Genomic DNA, 21296 nt, shown 5'->3' on the forward strand with positions numbered 1-21296 from the left:
GGCCTTCTTCAGCACTATATATAAAATATCCACAAGATGGCAGCAAGAACACGTTTTTAAACCAGTTGCCAGTTCAAATAACACACAATCCATCTGGCTGAACACCATCTTTGTGCTTTCTGCTCTGATCAAGTACTGACTACATGGGAAGTATTCCAGTCTCAGCCAAGTAAGAGAGCAATCCAAATATAATTGAATCATTTGAGAACAGAGCAAAAAGAGTAACCAAGAATGCCTTTCAAGATGAGAAAACACGCCAAGCAATACACCATATGCTCAGCAAAGTGGTGCCCAAACAAAACTTCAATAATTGGCGGCACTGCCTTCTCAAGCTTGCCTTGTATAAGTAAGCAATCAGGGAATAATGAATGTCAACATACAAAAGCTTCCACTTGCTATATTTCCAAAGGCTGTGCTGAGAGTGGCATTCTGAGAGTTGCGGTCCAATAGTGAAACTTCTCCAAACTTTGTCACAAACCAGAACAGTGCACACAAATCCACTTAGATCAACAGCCCAGGCATATTTTTGTAGGCCCACATCTCCTGCTTTAAGGAACACAACATCACTGATGGTAGGAGTTCTCCTTTTTGCATTTCATGCCCTCAGCCAGAACCCTTATAGACTTTTCTTTTATCCCTGAATTCTACCCACAGGCTTCATTTGGGCTACAACCCTCTGTCAAAAACCCCATCAAAATGAAAAACCACAAATAAAAACAGCTATTTTTTTCATCTGAAAAAAACAGCTCCCTTGGAATTTTTAGGTCCTCCAGTACGACTATATGGTCACTTTCTGCTGGAAACTGGCCATGGATTCACCCTGCAGGATCTAGAGATTCCTAGAGAGAAAGATTCCTTGATGGGAGAAAGCTGATCATCAAGTTGAATACTCTAATCAATTCCATGAATAAACAAATCCGCAAAAGCCAAACCCACAGATGTGGGGGGCCAACTTTATAAACATTTTTACAGAACTCATTCCATTGAATGGCACTATTACTCATTCAATGTGAATCCAAAACATAAAGCAACTCCTGTATCTTTCCAGAGTCCAATTACAGGATGCCATTCCACTCAGATCAGACCAATATGACTTTGTTTAGCAAGTGAACTCAGAAAAGACTATCAACTTCTCCAGTGAATGGAGTCACAATTCATCACCATCTTGACTGTTTTGGTCTATGTTTCCAAGTGTTTCAAACACTTTCTTAAATGTTATTCCAATAATACTACCTTGTTTTTCATGTATATTATTAACTTTAATTCCTTATATTTTACTTTGCATTGACTTTATGATAGTCCTCTGCTGCTGTTACGATATTGTATATATTACATTCAGTTTTGGGATATAATTGTCTGTTGTACACTGCCTGTGCTCTAGTTACATGGTTTACTTATTGACTTTGGAAGTTTTGGGTTAAGAATTCTCTTATTTTGTGGACAATTATTTTCCAAATATTATTGTATTTACACTCACTTCTTTGTTTGACTGGACTACTTTTCTCCCTGTTTTGTTTTGCATATTTTTTGAGGACTGGCTGTAGTTTTATAGTGTTAAACTCATAAATGCTACAGTAGTTATATCTGTGTTTGATGGGGAGATGAGACAAAAAGCTTTGGAAGTAATGTAAAAGAAAGAAACTTCTATTTTAAAGGCAAGGAAAAGCTGTAAGAGGATCTGCCATGAAAATTTGTAACTTCACCCAGCTGCCCTAGTATATGACTCCTTTTTTGTAGGTTGGGAAGGAGGTCCATTTCTAACTGATGAATATTCCTGCACGTGGGTTGCTGTGAGTTTTCCGGGCAGTATGGCCATGTTCCAGAAGCATTCTTTCCTGACCTTCTGCCCACACCTATGGCAGGCATCCTCAGGGGTTGTGAGGTCTGTTAGAATAATGTCCAGGGTGGGAGAAAGTACTCTTGTCTGTTTGAGACAGGTGTGAATGTTGTAATTGGCCACCTTGATTAGCATTAAATGGCCTTGCAACTTCAAAACCTGGATGCTTCTTGCCTGGGGGAATCCTTTGTTGGGAAGTGTTAGCTGGCCCTGATTGAATCCTGCACAGTTTGGCTGGAACAGCTTATAGTAACACATTTGCTTAATGTAACATTCAATGCTGCCTCTAATAAAAATGCTTACTATGCTGGAGTATGAAAAAAGGCATTACCTTGTCCCAGTAGCAAGTCAAATCATGCACAGCAAGAGACAATTCATTGTTGATTTTGAGCTGTGGGGTGAGCTGAGAAACTTCATCAAGGATCAGAAAGTTCTGTGCCAAAGGAGAGAAAAAGCATAAAGACCACATAAAGGGGAAAGGAAAATCATCCAAAATCTCTCTTTAAATTAAATTAACCAAATCAATTACTATAATCTCATTTGTGATGCATTCCCTATGACATACACCAGAAATGTAAAGATAGGCAATTCTGCGAGTTATAGTCCAAAAACGAACTAGTAGATAAACTAATTCAAGGACAAGGAAATGGAGAGTCCAACCATCTTAATAATAACACTAAGTAACAAAATCGGGGGAAATGTGATTTCCCAGTTTGAAAGTATTATTCCTATTTAATCGTGCAGTACTTACTTTGAAAGCAGTTGTTACACTCAGAAACTTTGTTTTTGTGGTTGCCACAAACTATGTTGAATTGGTTGAGACTCTTATCAAATATTCATTGAAAAACTATAGCAAAATGTGTTGCAGGATGTCCAGCAAAAACAAAGTTTTTGCAGTTTAATAAGCTTTCCCCAAGTTTTTATGATAAAAACAAATAGGAAATGACATATATAACCCAGGAATAAAAATCGTATTACATAATGGTGGTGGTGGTGTTGGAGGAGAAGGAAGAAGAGGAAGAAGAGGAAGAAGAGGAGGAGGAGGAGGGGGGGGGAGGAAGAAGAAGAAGACGATGACCTCTCTGACTTGGTTGGACCTGCTGGTAGTTACACCACCGCCAGCACAGCTCTCAGCATCCTTGGAGCAGTTAAACCCCCCACCACAACAAGGTGGAACCCATCGGGGGAATATTATTATCATTTTAAGTACAAAAAAAACTGCACTACAAACCAGAGCTGACAGCTGGCACAACAAAGCATTGCATGAGCAGTTTGGGAAATTGAAGGAAAGGTTGATAAGGAGAAGGCTTACGAATGGAACCCTGAAGAAGGAGACAGAAGGCCTGATTCTTGCAGCCCAGGACCAAGCCATCAGAACAAATGCAATTAAGGCCAGGATTGAAAAATCAGCTGATGACCCAAAATGCAGACTGTGCAAGGAAGCTGATGAAACCATTGATCATATCCTCAGCTGCTGCAAGAAAATTGCACAGACGGACTACAAACAGAGGCACAACTCTGTGGCCCAAATGATTCATTGGAACTTATGTCACAAGTACCATCTGCCAGTAGTAAAGAACTGGTGGGATCATAAACCAGCAAAGGTAGAGGAAAATGAACACGCAAAAATACTGTGGGACTTTTGAATCCAGACTGACAAAGTTTTGGAACACAATACACCAGAAATTACGATTGTTGAAAAGAAAAAAGTTTGGATTATTGATGTTGCCATATCAGGTGACTGTAGAACTGATGAAAAACAACAGTCGTTATCAGGACCTCAAAATTGAACGATCTGTCAACTGCAAAAGGCCACCTTACTTGGATCTGCGCACATAATTCAAAAGTATATCACACAAAGTCCTAAACGCTTGGGAAGTGTTCAACTTGTGATTTTGTGATACGAAATCCAGCATATATATCTTGTTTGTTGTGACATACTGCATTTTTGTGTCAGTAAAATAGTAGTAGTAATAATAATAATAATAATAATAAGAATAATTTTATTTCTAACCCACCTCTCCTTGAAGCTTTGTATTAATACAGTATGTCAATCATTTGTAATCCACTTGCATGAGAGCCAGTGCAATGTACTGGTTTAAGTGTTGGGCTACAATTTTGGAAACCAGGGTTGAAATTTTGACAAAGTTTGCTTTAGGTTCACGCTAAGTCAGTAACAACTTGGAAGTCACACAACAACAGTTAGAATTTCCCAAAGTTCACTTATCACATCTGTATCTCAAAAACTCCAGATGACCATAGTGAGGACAATTGTTGATATTGTTCAAGTCATACAAATAGAATAAAAAAAGAATAAAATAGCTTTATTGTCATTGTGCTATTGCACAGCGAAATTAAATGCCTTCCCCAGCGCACACCACAAAACAACACACCTGTCCCTTCACACCCCAGCCACCACCACACAGCCCCCAATGCCACATCAATGCGAAACCATGGAGTTCAACACACTCACAGCTCTAGGACATAAGCTATCTCTATGTCTGCTTGTCCTTGTCTTTGTCACCTTGTACCATCTTCCAGATGGCAATAATTAAAAAAAAAAAGAATATGCTGTGTGAGATGGATCCACAAGAATCTTCTGAGCTTTCTTAAGGCTGCGGGACTTATAAAGTTCTTCCAAAGAGGGGAGAGGACAACCAATTATTCTCTGTGCACAAGTGGTGAGCCTTTGGTGCACCTTCCTATCTACCACTGTGCAGTTATCAAACCACGAGCAGATGCAGTAGGTTAGTACACGGTACTTTAAAGTTTAGACTTCAGTGGACCATGAAGAAAACCATATTAATCCTGATTTGGAAAATGGTAAAAGATATTACACAGATCACACACACTGAAATCAAATTAGCTAAAACCATTCTTATATGTAAAGTTATCTGAAGCAAAGTGCCAAATACTGGGAATTTCGTGAATTAAAGGACTCCCAGACAGAAACATTGCTATTGAGAGGACCAAAGCAATGACATTTCAATAAGAATTACTACTGGTGTTTGGCTCTTTTTAATTATGATTTTTAAACCGATGATACAAAAAGGTCAGGCTACAGTCCTATGCACATTTTCAAGAAGCCCCACTAACTTCAATCGAAGTTACATGTCTTTGAGACTGGCACAAAAACTAACATAGGTATAAAATAGGATAAGAAGTTGTGAATTATTTGAAATGCTGCAAATAACTACACCCACAGATGTCATTTGGGGAGTGTCAATACCTTTATTCGTCGATTGCTGACCAATGCTTCGGACACTTTCTCAATAGCCGCCGGGAAGAAGAGAGTGACCGTCAATCTCACGGTCGAATACAGCGACACTGCAACAAATACTCGGCTTGCAGTGATGACATTGCCAAGTAAAACGTAGGTCATGAATGTCATGAACATTGTTATTTTGCTGGCAATGAAGAAAGAGGCCAAGTTCATTCCCCGAAGGTAAGAGCTCTTAAGAACCATGGAAATCTCCTTTCTGAAATTATAAAATAATTATTGATATAAGATTATTGCATCTTATCTTCACATTCACACAAAAATCTGCTGTGCTAATATTTTTATATATAATCAGTATATATACTGGTAGGAGCTACTGGTAACTGCAGGATCACGAGACACCCATCTAGTTCAGGTTATTAAAATAGTTAGAGGTGACAAAATCACTAAAATATAACATTAACTGAGACAAACAATCACCTTCTGATGCTGCTGACAAGATCAGCAAATGATTTCTCCCAGGCATACATCTTTATGATCCGCATTCCAGCGATGACCTCATTCATGGTCCGGATCCTCACATCTGTCAAGGCTGCGGTCCTGCTCCTATAATTTAAAGAAATGAATATATATATTAAAGCCCCACGTTGGCAATCTTCAGGAGGAACCTGAAAACCTGGTTATTCCAATGTGCCTTCAGTGATTTAATGTAAGATACTCCCTGACCAAATTTCGCACAAATAACCTCAGAAGCACTTCATTTTATGGTTCATGCAATTAATTCCTTCCTCAACCCAGATCTCCCTCCCCAATAATTTCCATTGCCCAATCTCCCAGCGTTTTAAAATTTTTATCCTTAAATTTGGCCCTGCCCCGTGTAATCCTGTGTGTCTAATGCCCAATTTTATACTGCTGTGTTGCTTATTATATTGGTTTTGCATTTTATGTTTTTTTATGTTCTAGTTCTGTTATGCTTTGGTGTTATATTGTGTTATGCTTTTGTGTAATATTGTGTTGACTGTACTGATGGGCGTGGCCTCATGTGAGCCGCCTCGAGTTCCTCTGGGGGAGATGGAGCGGGGTATAAATAAAGTATTATTATTATTATTTGCATGTTTTCAAACTGCTAGGTTGGAAGAAGCTAGGGCTGACAGAAGGAGCTCACGGCGCTCCCCAAATTTGAACCTGTGACTTTTCGGTCAACAATTTCAACAGCTCAGCAGTTTTAACCCACTGCACCACCAGGGGCTCTTTTTGTTTGATAACTTCACACTATTTAAAATTAGGTTTATCGCTGAAAGGGAGATATAAAGTTAAAAACCCGGTCTTCAGGTAGATAAATTTATTTATTATTAAAATGATAAAGAGAAAAATATTTAAATAGTTTAATGTTCCACAACGCAGGGATTTTCTTTGCAATAATACCTATCACAACTCAGTCCTACCAGGTATTAGAAGCTGGATAAAAATGTTTTACATTACGAGATTTACCTAAAGTAGGCATTTAAATTTGTATTGTCAAAGGCTTTCATGACTGGGGTCACTGAATTGTTGTGAGTTTTTCAGGCTGTATGGTCATGTTCCAGAAGCATTATCTCCTGACGTTTCACCTGGATCGAGTCATACAGGTGAAACGTCCGGAGAGAATGCTTCTGGAACATGGCCATACAGCCCAAAAAACTCACAACGACCCATTTTAATTTGTGTTTGGATGGGAAGTCTAAGTTGTTCTACTTCTCTTTTTTCTGATAAGAAAGCAATGTGCTGGAGCAAAAAGAATTCTGAACTGAAGAGACCAGAACACAGCTCCAATACACAGCCTTAAAGATAAATTGATAACACCGTCCTTTGGTCTGAAAGGTTTGAGGGAGCACAAAAATCAGACTATACAGCCTACATTGCCCTCGGCAATTTTAGAAAAGAATTCAATATGTGCAGTAATGTGACAAAATTGACACTAAAAATAGTTTTAAAACTGCCTTGACCTTTACAAATAGATAAAAACATGTCACATATTTTTACAACAAATGCATACAATGTTATATAATTGGTGATGTGATGATGCTAGCGAATATAAAAATCTCCTCTGTTTATTCAGAAATCCTGATTAACCCACAGTTCTGCAGTTCAATCTATAATTACTTTGATTTTTTTTCAAGGACGCAGAAATACTGCATTAATCTGATAAAGCTGCTGAAAACTTCCTTCATTCTAGGGAAGATTCTCCAAGTCTTGTGAAAATAATATTCCTAAAGAAACCACTAGGATTTTTCCTAGTGAGATCAGTGGTGAAGGTATTAGGAAAGGGTGTCCTTAAGTTTGATGCCCAGTTTGTGTTTTGGAGCTTGACAATAATGGAATGTGCAAATAATAATGGGCTAGATCATCATCATCTCATGATGAACGAAGTCCAATAGGAATGAGCCACTGGGTTGAGACTAAATGGGTCTGTTTCTCTTGATCAGATCAGTTCCCACTGCACTTCTCTTTTATTCATCCAGTCATAAGGATCCTTCATTTCTATACGCACCCCTTAATGCTCAAGGCATCACATCATCTGGATCATTTCTAAAGCCTGGGAGCCTTGGATTGGAATCAACCAGGTCTGCCAAATGTTTAATATTTCAGAGGTCAGCTAAGCGAAAAGCACTTGGATTAGGAAAAAGATGTAATACATCACTTACAATGGTTCTAAATCTATGGGTCCCCAGGTATTTTGGCCTACAACTTCCAGAAATGCCAGCCATTTCTTCAACTGTTGGGATTTCTGAAAGTTGAAGGCCAAAACATCTGGGGATCCAAAGGTTGAGAACCACTGCTTTAACAAAAAGCACATTCCAATATCTGGAAAAAGAAGAGTAATGGCCAAGATCCCACAACAAGGAGACAAAGTGTAAGTTTACACTCATGGAGTTATGAGACAATTTTGCATTCATGAATCACACCACTTTGCAAAGTAATGTACAAACAAATGTGAGATGTACAATTGCAATGCAAAATGGATTATCTACATATGCAAGGTACAAGGTCATCCCATGTGGGTTCAGTTCTGCTTCAATAAATGTCAACTGAATATGACATCACACTTTGATCCAAACTCTTCCATTATTATGTGTAAGGGACATACAGATGTATAAATCACAGGATGCCAGCCCAACTTTACACTCAGTAACACTGATTTGGTCTTACTTTAAAATAGACTCTTAAATTAGCTATCAATAACATCACTGAATAGCACGCTAGCCATCTGTATGCACTAGTTGAAACGGAGGGCTTGGGGCGCTTCCGCACAGCCCTATATTCCAGAAGATCAAGGCAGAAAATCCCACATAATCTGAGTGTGGACGCAGATAACCCAGTTAAAAGCAGATATTGTGGGATTTTTCTGCCTTAATATTCTGAATTATATGGCTGTGTGGAAGGGCCCTGAGTGTATTTTATGAGTCTTACAACAAGGCGTGTATATCCTATGGTACATCTTTGTTCAAAACAGATCTTTACAAACATGCATGCCAATTGAAAAAGCAGAAGGTTACTTATCCAGAATTTCCTTACTCAATACTTCAAAATATTTCAAAAAATGGAAATTACTACTAATAGTTCCAGCACTTGTTTTCCTTCAAGTCAGAGGATTCGTAGTTATGGGTCCTTTGCAGAAAACATGTATTTGCAGAAAACATGTACTCAACTGGATTGCAATTATGTAAAACTGTGGATATGACTGGACACCATTAAACTACCTGATTTCCAGTTTCAGTTTACTATATAATTGTGTTGGAAGACCTAGAGATTCCTAGGGAACTATCCTCTCTAACAATTTGCTAAGTCCTCCAAAGCAACACTATGATAACTTCAAAGGGAAGCATACAATAAAGTTACCTGGAAGACCTTACAAATTGCGAAAGAAACTATTTTTGCCTGGGTGCAAGTGAGGGCGACCATGGATATGGATGACAATTGCAACAGTACTGTTATGGAACTATAAAGCACTCTGAAGCAAATAAAACGTGAGATATCCAAGCCTTATACCTCAGTGATGAGAACAACTTTCCAAGGAGGGATTGCAACGGAAGGAGAATGATCAAAACAGCCATTCCTGCAAGGCACGCAGGTCCAATTTCCATCCAAAGAAGTACAGATATGGCTGTCACTTGAAGGGGCGCAGCCCATAGGTAATGCAAGAAAATAGTCACCTACACAAAGAAAAAACTGCACATGAAACAGGAGTCAAAGCAGCTTTCAACATGAATTGAAAGTGATGGCACTACTCAGTGATTACAATCTCCTTTCACTGAATCACTGAATTGGAAGAGACCACCAGGGCCTTCTAGTTTAATCCTTTGCCATACACCATCAAAGCACTTACATACACAAGCAGATCTCTTAGAAATGGGAGCCAAGTCCAAACATGAAATTAATGCCTGAAGGTCATTTATGCACAATATTTATAATACTTTTGTGTATAAAACAAACTTTGCTTACACTGAACCATCAGAAAGCAAACTTGCCATTATCTCAGCCATCCATGTGAACCATTTTGGAGTATTTCAGATTTCCAGATAAGAGATGCTCAAGCTGTACTGCATTGACCTCTTTTTTGTTTTGTTTTGTTTTTCAACTTAACTTGCTTTCTCCCACCCTCTTTTGTTTCCCAAACTTGGGTTTGTACTCCATAACTTTTAATTTTATCTTGAAGAAATACACATTCAGGCTTGTTCCAAAGTGTTTTAGTCACAGCTGAAATAAGCACAGTGGACACATACTTCCTTATTTACTACTGTGGCATGTTATTCTTTTAGGAAAACTGTAAAAATGCTTGTTAAGCAACTGTAGCAGTGCTGAATGTCCAGCTGCATTCCTATAGTTTGACACTGAAGCATCATGTAGGTGTTGTATACCTAGATATAGGATATAACTAGGATAATAAAGTACAGCAGATAAACAGAAAGATCTTAGTCTACTAGTGGAATCAAGAGTGAAAGGGGAAGCCTAATCTATCATCGAAGGGAGTTCTGCAGCCTGTGAGCAACTTCCAAGAAGCTTATTCTGATAAATGTTTTGCATTGATTTTCAGTCTCTTGCACTCTAGGTCAGTGGTTCTCAACCTGGGGTCCCCAGATGTTTTTGGCCTTCAACTCCCAGAAATCCTAACAGCTGGTAAACTGGCTGGGATTTCTGGGAGTTGTAGGCCAAAAACATCTGGGGACCCCAGGTTGAGAACCACTGCTCTAGGTTAAACCTTTGAGTAGTAACATGTGGTGTGTAGGAATACTGGAGCAGGGGATCATGCATCTTACCAGCTCTGAGCAGTCCTGATGAATATCCTCCCCCCACCCCCATGTCTTTCCATTCCATAGTGAAGGATTTAGCTTCCAGTATTTCCTGCTTATAGTCTTCAAGGCACCAAAAGTTCAGAAGACTATATGATCTTGTTGTACCATCCTTATTACTAAAAGCCTAAGATAGCCTCAATGCACTATCTGTCATACAAAATATAGTCTGTCTCAATACCAAGAGGGCCTTCTCAGCAGGCTAAGACACATGTATATACACCAGGAATCTTGATAAACAATCAGTTTGTAATGCCAGGACTTGTCCATGAAACATGTGATAGAGCAACAACACTGATTCACTAGAGAATCAGAAAATTTAATTAAAATAACTACTTATATGAGGTTGGAATATTTACTTTTTTGAAAACCAGTTCCAAGAAGCTCATACCACCATGAATGGTCATGTTGTCTCAGGGGCCTATGACATGATTAAGGCACAAACTGACAACAACAATGCTATATTAAACTCTATACTCATGTATAAATCAACTTCAAGAGCAGGGTTTGGAGCCGAAATTATGGATTTTGATATAACTCATTGATAAGTTAAGGATCAACCACGGAGAGAGAAAAGCACTAATGCCACCTGTGGAGGCCAGCTGCTTCTGGCTGCCACTGCCACTTCCCTGCCCAGGCATTCAAAAAGGGCAGAAATGGCACCATGGTAGAGGCAGTAGCGGGGGTTGGTACTTCTTTGAGCTTCTCCCAGGATGAACTAAGCTCTTCCCTTTGATCTACTTAGAGATAGGGACAGGTCTCTTTTTGATGAGAGTTAAGGCATAGTGTTACACTGATCTGTGGATAAGTCAGCCGAGTTTTTAGGGTTGATCTTTTTTGACTAAAATATCTAGACTTATATGTGAATATACAGGGTAATTAAAATTCGCTAACAATCCAAGAACCCCTTCCACCTGTTACCAAGTACCACTGTGCCAAACGTGGATGAACTGAAAGCTCTCATAGAAGTTTTCAGAAATTGGGGTATTTTTACAGCGCTCAAGATCCGTTCAAAAGGCAACTCAAACCATATGAATAAATACATATGAATAAAGTTTGCCAACAATAAAGCCTTATTCAGACCACATTCTGCACACCATCCCTTCAACTTTTTGGATTTCATACTTCACTGAAATCCATGATCAATCAAAGAACGGGTTCTTTAAGACAACAGTGCCTGAAGCAAAAATGTGGCCTTATTTTGCACTTACACACAGGGATTTTTTTTTTTAAAAAAAAAAACCTATTAACTCATCCTTTGCAGCCAAGAAACATAAACTGTTATCCAGAAGAATTCTGGTTAATTGTCCACAAACAAAGGTGAGTATTAATGGAGCTTACCTGATCGTATTTATTCACATCATTTGACAAAAGGTTTACAATTTGACCAGTTGTAGTTTTTCCCATGGCTGTATTACTCAGACGAAGTGCCTAAAAAGAAAGAGGGAAAGTGCCTGAAAGTTATACTGTGCAATATTTTAATAGCAACATTTTATAGACTGCCAAAGCCATGATTTTATAAGCTGCAAAAAAAAAATACCCTTTTTGACCTATATCCATCAAGCATCACTTCTTGCAGACCATGTAAGACACAACTGTCTCAACTAAAAGCCTGCGGGTCAAATCCGGCCCACCCTGTAATTTTATGTGGCCTCCAGATACTGGACTACAACTCCCATATTCCTCATCATTAGACATCATAACTAGAGCTGATAGGAACAGTGATACAGCAACATCTGGAAGGCTGCAGTTTGTTCTGTTTTGTCAGAATAATGGGGTTTGAATTTAGATACAAGGATATGATGTCTGGCTTTAAAATGCCCTTTAACTTTTCCCAACCTCAGAGTCACTTGTGCTGTTAGGCTGCAATTCCCATTATCGCCAGTCTGCATGATGGACAATCAAAATGATGGGAGTTGTCATTCTAGGGGCCCAAACTGGAATAAACAAAATAGCACCAATCAGGTTGTAAAAAAATAGAACTGGTCTCCATCCATTGATTCAAAGCCACTGAGGCAACCATAATGCGGAGATGGCGCTCAATTAAAATAAGTGACACCCCTAATGTAAGAGGATAAATCAATTACTTTTCCACCAAAAGCAAGGTCCAAGTTTAGCTAAGAATTTCATCTGAGAGAGAAGACAAAGATGGGAACTCTACTCATGCCTGCAATAATGTTAACTACGCCAACACAGATAGCGGCAGCAGAAGATAGAAGGCCATGGAAATTGAGCCAGAGTTGCTAGGTTCTCCAATGCAACTGTACAACAGCTCCTGAAGGAAGCATACAATAAAACTGCCTGTCCCAGATAAGTGAAACAATTAGAGAAACAAGATGATCTGAGCCAATATGTTGTGTGTGTCTTCTCTAATCACTACTGTCCAACCTCTGAAAAAGTGCAACCACAGCATGGAAGGAGGAACATAATGCACAAAGAAAACATTGCTCAAGGTTTGGAAGCCACCCTGAGTCTCCTCAGGGAGAGAGAGAGGGTAAAAATAAAGATTATTATTATTATTCCTTCTTCAAAGCGATCCCAGCCAAGCCAGGGGCAATAATCCTCACTTAGCAATATGAGTGACTATATTGTTCAAGGGGGCTTTCTGCAAACCGTGTATGGAGGTAAGAAATCATCTTCCTCCACAGAAGACCACTTGCAAACTGCAATATGCAAACTACAATGTTTCAGGTGTGAATTCAGGCCTGCTTTTTTGTTGCTTATTGTTCTAATCTATTTGCACAGACAGTATAACATTTATTTAACACAGGATGACTATTTTATTTCTGTAAATATTTATATCCCGCCCTTAACTTGAAGCTCTCTGAGCAGTATGCCATAACATCAATCTCAAACAGCTGAAAACAGTAAGGATAATTTAAAAAGACTAAAAGTATATCAAGCCATACCACTATTACTATCAAGGGAGAAAATGAAAAGAGTGACTCCAAAATACAAGCAATAATTTTAAAAGAATAATACATGAATTCCTCAATGACAGTAATGTTTCTGCCTCTCTATTTTGCTCCAGCGTGGAAGAGAAATTCTTCGCAAAATTCACCCTCTACTTCTGGCTTCTACTTGAGAAACCAGAATAAGTTTTCCCCCAACACAGCTATAACACCAGAAGCATCATTACAGCTTGGGCTACCTTGTTCTTTTCTAAGCTGTTTTGCATAAAATGAAGGACAAGAAGTTCGACATTATCTGTTTACCCTGACCTCATGGCAATGCTACCATAGCAATTCTTTTGAGATGAAAACTTCTTACTGTACAGATTGACACAGTGGTGTATTGTCTGAATACTCTCAATACAGCTGAATATGCAGCTGAGGAACACCATGTACTTCTAGTCTTTGCCTTCCAGGTCATCCATAGGAGGCAATTTCCCCACATAATTCACTCTAGTCAAGTTCCTGCGTATATAAATCTCCTGTTTGTTCACAAAGTGTACCTACCTTACGATAAATCATATGGCACATGGCTACTCTCAGCTTCATGCCAGCCCGTTGCACGTGATAGAAGTACAGGTGATGAGAGATGGCCAAAAGAATAGTACACAGAGACAAAGCTGCTGCAGAGATGTAGGCATATTTCAAAGAATGCTCGTCGTCATTGAGGGTGCCAATGTTTTCAAAATAAGCAATCATCATTCCCAGCAACACTGGTTGAATAACATGGAATGCTTCCTAAAGAGGAGAAAGAAGAAAAAAGGGAGTGGGGGCTTTAAAGAAAGTGCAACAAACGCCTTCCACATATCCCGTGTTTGCAGGAATAAAGCCAAAAGCAACAAAAGCTTGGCTAAGTAGGACAGCTCTGAGATCCAGAACTAGAAACATGTGGTTCACAAATCAGTTTCTTTGTCACTATGGTGTGATCCTAGCTCTCTCTCATACACACTTATTCTTTTTCTCAACATTATTTGCCAATATGTGAGGTGTCCACACCTGGTCATAAACTGCCAGGCAAGTGCAATTTGCCCAATTACGCAGCCTTCTCTTGGAAGTCTGCTTTACACATGTAAAACTCAAGCAAAATCTTGTACATACATGTTGTCCTGTTTCAGGAAAATATGTGTTTATGGCCAATGTTCCAAATCCCTCTTTTGCCTTGAAAGACATTGTATCTGGGCAGTGAAAGACCTCACAGTAAAGAAGCAGAGCAATACACAATGACTGCTGTTTCCAAAGTCATTGGCTAATAAGCAAAAACAATCTGACAAAAGAGAAAGTCCTTTCAGTGAGTCTAAGGTTTTTCTCAGGCCCCATCTACATTGCCATATAATGCAGTTCCAGAATATAGTTTAGCTGCATTGAATTGGATAATATGAATCTACACTATCATATAATGCAGCTCTATGCATTCTGAAACGGTATTACAGGCAGTCCCCAGGTTACAAACAAGATAGGTTCTGTAGATTTCTTCTTAAATTGAATTTGTATGTAAGTTGGAACAGGTAATTTTTTTAAGCGTACCTCCAACTACATGTGTGTGTGCGTGTTAACTTTGGATAGCATAGGAAAGAGTTAACACCTTTTTTTGCTGTCTGTACCACTGTCCAGAAGATTTCAACTCACTTTCTGTCCCTGTGATGACTGTATTTTGAAAAGTTTGGGTTCTTGAGGAAACAACGATTGGTGACAAACCTTCAGTGGAGACACCTTTTCCCTATGAAAACTCTTCCAGAAGTGGATTTCACTTTCTTGGGGCAGATTTCTCCCACTTCCTGTTGCCTCAACCCTGTTCTTACCTATGAGTCATTTGAAAGTCAGATGTTTGTAACTTGGGGACTGCCTGTATATGGCAGTATAACCAGGGCCTCAGTGTTTCGGGAAGAAGACAATTACTTTCTATCACTGCTGCTAAATCAAAAGTTATTGGGAGTGGAATTCAGATGTTTTGAGCCATACCTCCCCAAACTGCTGATCACCATTGGGAGGGGAATCCAGATGTTTTGGCTCAGACTTGGAGGAGCCAAAACATCTGGAAAGTCAAAAGTTCCCCATCCCTGAGTGACACATCCAAATATCAACAGCTGCAGTCAGACAAGCTAAAGACTATTTGCCATCTTTTGCTTTCTAAAATGAGAAGTATCAGAAAGGGCCAAGGAAAGTGGGTTTCAGGTACATATCTATTTCACACATTCTCCTTTGCAGTTTGTTAACATTTGGTCTCTTACCTCGATCAGTGTGAAAAATCCCAATGCAAAGTACGATTTCCAATAACAAAGCATAATTGCTTTGGTTAAGTGTGGCGTCCTTGCTTCTTTTTTCGCCTTTTGAATCTCTTTATCCCAATACCTGTAAGATTTTTTAAAAGAGTAAAAGTTAGAGGAGAATACTGGGACAAGGAACAAAGAGAGAACTGCATTAAGCCTGTCGTACTTTGGCCATATCATGAGAAAACACAGCTCAGTACAAAAACAATAATGCTTGACAAGATACAAGGCAACAGGAAAAGAGGAAGACCTAACTCCAGATGGATAAAGTTAATCAAGGAATTCACAGCCCCAAGCTTGCAAGACTTCGAAAGGGCTGTGAAAGATTGGCTGACTGGGAAGTTTCTCATTCAAAGGGCCAAAGTTGAATGGACTCCAATTCCAGAATAGACGTGATAAGCTTGAGGTGATAGGTGATATCAATCCATGCACAAATCTTACACCATTGTCTTTGTAGATCAAAGAAGAAATACATTTTGAAGGGATTTTATTGTTAGGAAGAAAGAGCATCAACGTTTTTACTTTCTCAGTTCAGAGAAAGCTTTTGTATATACCATAGTTCAAAAACTTTATTTAGGTGTTCCCCTCCAGTGTATGCTTTACATGCACAGCAGAGAAGGAAGATGAGAACACCAGATCCATGTAGTTAACCCACCAACTTCTTAGGACTTAAAATTTGAGAACCTCAAAAAAAACCCCACAATTCTCAAAGGTGTAGGAGAACTTTTACAGGTGAAGGACATTTGTGGTCCTCCTCCACATATAAAGGAAAATAAGGAGTACAGGAAGAGAGAGACTTACAACACCAAACTTTAATTACTTCCACCATGAAATTGCTTCCACTATGAAGTCTCTGATCAGACTGCGCTCTGGCACTATGAGATGCAGAGCCAACCTTAAGAAATTGGCTACCAAGTGGAGTTCACGACATCCAAGTGTGGAGAAGAGCAAACCACAGACCACCTATTACAATGCAACCTGAGCCCTGCCACATGCACAATGGAGGATCTTCTTGTAGCAACACTAGAGGCACTCCAAGTGGTCAGCTACTGGTCAAATGACATTTAGTATTCTACCAAGTTTTGAACTTTGTTTGTGTTTTTAAATACATTACAACTGTACCCTCAATTCACTTCTGACACAATAAATAAAATACCATGAAAGAAGATCTATAAAAAAAAAACTAATGACACATCAATGGGACACAAAAATGGGAACGTAAAGTCTGCCCAAAACAAACACTTTTAACACACACACTGAAGTACAAGCTGGGAACAAAACTAGCTCTTCAAGATGTGCCTCATCATATACTTCTGAATGCTTTGGACCGAGAAAGCAATCCTTGCAATGCATAAGCTCTAAAGAAAGAAGGCCCTGGCTGCCATCATCTATGCACAGTTTTCTACTTACCCTTGCAACTCCTCCCCCAGCACCTTAGAGGAATCTTCCGTGAGTACTTTATACATATCATCTTCTTCTAGTTTTCGTTTATGACCAGTAGTAAATAATGGATTTAGCCACCTGTTGGATAATAAGACACTTAAAATCAATTCTGGTGTGAATGTTTATCTGAGGTTTCCCTACAACAGAAGTATGTCAGTTGAAGTCCCATGTAGCTCCTCTCCGACAGCCGTTTTTTAGGGGGGTAGGGACATCCTACAGCTGTATCCTCTTCATCTCATCACTTAGGGGAGGGGATTAACCACAAACCATACAAAAATAAATGGAATCCTGGCCACTGCATGCACCATTTTATACTGTGTAATTATAGAACTGTAACATCACTGAAACTCCAGAATTCCCTAGGATGCAGCCATGACAGCTAAAGCACAATCATAGCGCTATAATTACATAGTGAGGAAGGGCCCAGTTTTTGTTTTGTTTTTCTTCCCATCATTTTTGGGGGAGAAGTAGACTGTGGTGGGTTCCCTGGTGGAAAATTGGTCTCCAGATTCATGGAGATGATTAATTCTTGTCCTACGAAAGGCTGGTAAAGACTGTGAAGCCATAAACAACTTAGCAAAGCTGTTCGAAGTAGTATTTAAGTAAGGGTAGGTCATACACCAAAAACAATACTTAGTCTACCAATTGATTGATTGAATATTTGTAATGATCCCAACCAGAGCAGGAAAATAGGTAACCACCAGATATTCTTGGACTATAACTCCTATAATCATTTACCATTCTGCATGTCAGCAAGGGCTAATGGAAACAGCACTTCAACAACTTCTGGGGAGCCATATATTCTCACCCTCTAGTCCGAAGTTTTCCAAGCATTTCATGACACTTTTTAGACATGCATCATTTCTCGACATAGTTGCTCAGATTTACTAGCAAATCTCGACATAGTTGCTCAGATTTACTAGGCATGCCTACCTAGGCTATGATAAAGCAAGAAAAGAAAAACATTTCAGCAACCACTTTGTGCGATCATCACTAATCAAAGTATGGAATAAATACAAAGATAAACTATACAAAAAAACTCCGTTATGGCTATCACCACTTGAGGCCTCCCAAAGAAGAATATTAGGATGGAATGATTGGCCCAAGTATAAGGACATAATAAAAAAGGAAGATGGAGAATTCAAGATCAAAACTCAACAAGAATTAAAAAATATTAACAATAGAATATCATGGTACCAGTATGAGCAAATTAAAGAACACTTTACGTTAGACAGAGAAAAAGGATTTGAAGAAGGCACAAATTTCTGGGACAGGATAATGCAAACCGAAAATAAGTTAATCTCAAAGATATACAAGAAATTACTAGAAGAAGAAGGAGATATAGAAAAGGAGAAAACATACATGAAAAAGTGGAAAGAAAACCTAAGAAGAGAGATAAGGAAAGAACAATGGGAAGAAATATGGAATAAGAAATTAAAATACACGAAAGCGATGGAACTTAAAAGAAAATTGGTTTAAGATAGCATATAGGTGGTATATAACCCCACACAAGATTGGGAAATTCAACAAAACCACGAATACAAAATGCTGTAAATGTAGAAAACATGAAGGGACATATTACCACCTATGGTGGACATGCCCAAAAGCAATAAACTATTGGAAAAGTATACAAAAATCATTACAAAAAATCCTAAAGATGAATATACCCCTGAAACCAGAAACATTTCTATTAGGGATTCACGACATAAAAATGGAGAAGAACAAGGACAAAATCCTATTTCTCTTAACAACCGCGGCCAGAATAATATATGCAAAACATTGGAAGGAAAAAGAACCTCCGGGAGAAGAAGAATGGCTTACAAAGATCCTGGATATAAGAAATATGGACAAATTAACTTACATACTTTCAAAAAAAAGGGGCACTCCATCAATAGAAACTGATTGGAAACAAGTAACAACATACTTGATAGAAGAAAAAAATATGAGAATAATTACATGAAAAAGTGGTAAACAAAACAAAAGGGGGAGAGCGGAAGAGAGAAGAGAGAGGAGTAGTCTAGAAGAAAGAAGGAACGAAGGAAGAGGAAGAACCTCCAGAAGATACCGGGAAGTCAACGTCAGATACACACCTATCACACACACCCCTTTTCCTCACAGTGATTTTCCTAATTTCCTTTTCTACACCTGCCACACCCCTTATCCCAAACAACTACCAAAAGCATCTCCCCCACTCTACTCCCTCTATAATACTATTCCCCCTCTACCCCCACCTCTTATCCCCCCCCTTCCTATACCTACCCGACCAGATACTGTATATTTTTTTACCTAAAACTAATAAAGATTATTTTAAACAAACAGATTTACTAGCAAATCAAATGTTAAACCAATACCTTGTAAGACAGTGTTTCTCAACCTGGGGGTCAGGACCCTGAGGGGGGGGGGTTATGAGGGAATATCAGAGGAGTCTCCAAAGACCATCGGAAAACACAGTATTTTCTGTTGGTCATGGGGGTTCTGTGTGGGAAGTTTGGCCCAATTCTATCATTGGTGGGGTTTAGAACGCTCTTTGATTGTAGAGGAACTATAAATCCCAGCAACTACAACTCCCAAATGTCAAGTCTACTTTCCCCAAACTCCACCAATGTTCACATTTGGGCATATTGAGTATTCATGCCAAGTTTGGTCCTGATCCATTATTGCTTGAGTCCACAGTGCTTACTGGATGTAGGTGAACTACAACTTCCAAACTCAAGGTAAATGCTCACCAAAACCTTCCAGTATTTTCTGTTGATCATGGGAGTTCTGTGTGCCAAATTTGGTTCAATTCCATCATTGGTGGAGTTCAAAATGCTCTTTGATTGTAGGTGAACTATAAATCCCAGCAACTACAACTCCCAAATGACAAAATCAATCCCTACTACGCCCCCCCCCCCCAAAACTCCATCAGTAATCAAATTTGGGCATATTGGGTATTTATGCCAAATTTGGTCCAGTTAATGAAAATATATCCTGCATATTAGATATTTACATTACAATTCATAACAGTAGCAAAATTACAGTTATGAAGTAACAACGAAAATAATCCATCCACATGAATCTTTGTGTTATTTTATATCTTCTGTAAAAGCTCTGCTGAAGATTCATCCACAGTACATCAAATTTCTTTTACCATAAAATAATTCTGAAAGAGCCCTTCTCTGTTAGAGTTTGCTAATGACCTGGTGACCACAGGAATGGTGCCATTCAAGCAGGGAATAAGCAAATCTTTGTTCTCTCAAGCAGTTGAAGATTAATTTGTGTTGCAGTTTCTATGCTTTACTTATATTTTAACAAGTATGAGTCCCCTTTGAGAGATAAGCGGGATAGAAGTAAATAAATAAATAAATAATATATTTCTGCCACTTCTGTAATTGTTCATTTATATTTTGATTCTGTAGCCCACTTGTCGATGGATGTCCAGAATCAGCACCATCCACCATGGTCCTTCTTATCCTGGGCATTAACCGAGCCAGTAAAGACTTTGTTTTGATCTGTTTCTCCATAGTGCTAATGAGTTAGGTGCTCTTAGTTCCACTCCTCAGCTAAGACCTCTCTAACTTAGTTGGACCTGCTGGTATTTACAGTACCACCATCACAGCTATCAGCATCCTTGGAGCAGTTAAGTCTCCCACCACAACAAGGTGGCACCCATCACGATCTGCAAAAGGCCACCTTACTTGAACCTGCGCACATCATTCGAAAATACATCACACAGTCCTAAACGCTTGGGAAGTGTTTGACTTGTGATTTTATGATATGAAATCCAGCATAAATATCTCGTTTGCTGTGTCATACTGTATGTATATTAATAATAACTTATTACTATTATTGTTGTATGTAATTTGTTTCTAACATTGATTTTTCAGGGTATTCTTTTTATGCTGCTAAATGTACACAGCCTGGAAAAGAGGAAATATCATTTTAAGCAACAAAAAATAAAGTGGAAATTTTAAATTTTATGAAGTCCTTTGTTCTAAATGTTATAGTCTTTGCTACACTGACTAGGAAACCCAAAGATACAGATCTGAGTAAATTGAAGCAGAACAAATAGAAATGCAATTTGCAAGTAAAAGAAAGCCCTAAACGTCAAATGAAAATATAACTGTATTCAATTAAGGCAGTTCAAGAAAGTTGCCCATTCCTGTGGACTAAAGACATGGCTTTGGGACCAAGCTTTTGATAAGTAATTGGAGCAGTGTCATGAATCAATCCAATTAAGGCAGTTCAAGAAAGTTGCCCATTCCTGTG

At 38.8% G+C, this 21296-nt stretch overlaps 1 protein-coding gene across 1 annotated transcript in view; it reads right to left on the reverse strand.

Annotated features, from left to right (window-relative positions):
• ABCC4 (ATP binding cassette subfamily C member 4 (PEL blood group)) overlaps positions 1–21296 on the reverse strand; it is a 159753-nt gene that overhangs the window by 121073 nt on the left and 17384 nt on the right. Inside the window, exons 2-9 of the mRNA XM_060769490.2 lie at positions 17016–17126; positions 15567–15687; positions 13846–14076; positions 11729–11818; positions 9087–9250; positions 5538–5663; positions 5067–5316; positions 2169–2270 (exon numbers count right to left, since the gene is read on the reverse strand). Coding sequence (XP_060625473.2) covers positions 2169–2270; positions 5067–5316; positions 5538–5663; positions 9087–9250; positions 11729–11818; positions 13846–14076; positions 15567–15687; positions 17016–17126 — 1195 coding nt within the window. The remainder of the gene's footprint in view (positions 1–2168; positions 2271–5066; positions 5317–5537; positions 5664–9086; positions 9251–11728; positions 11819–13845; positions 14077–15566; positions 15688–17015; positions 17127–21296) is intronic.

This window comes from Anolis sagrei, chromosome 3 (genome assembly GCF_037176765.1).
Source record: "Anolis sagrei isolate rAnoSag1 chromosome 3, rAnoSag1.mat, whole genome shotgun sequence".
Classification (NCBI taxonomy): domain Eukaryota; kingdom Metazoa; phylum Chordata; class Lepidosauria; order Squamata; family Dactyloidae; genus Anolis; species Anolis sagrei.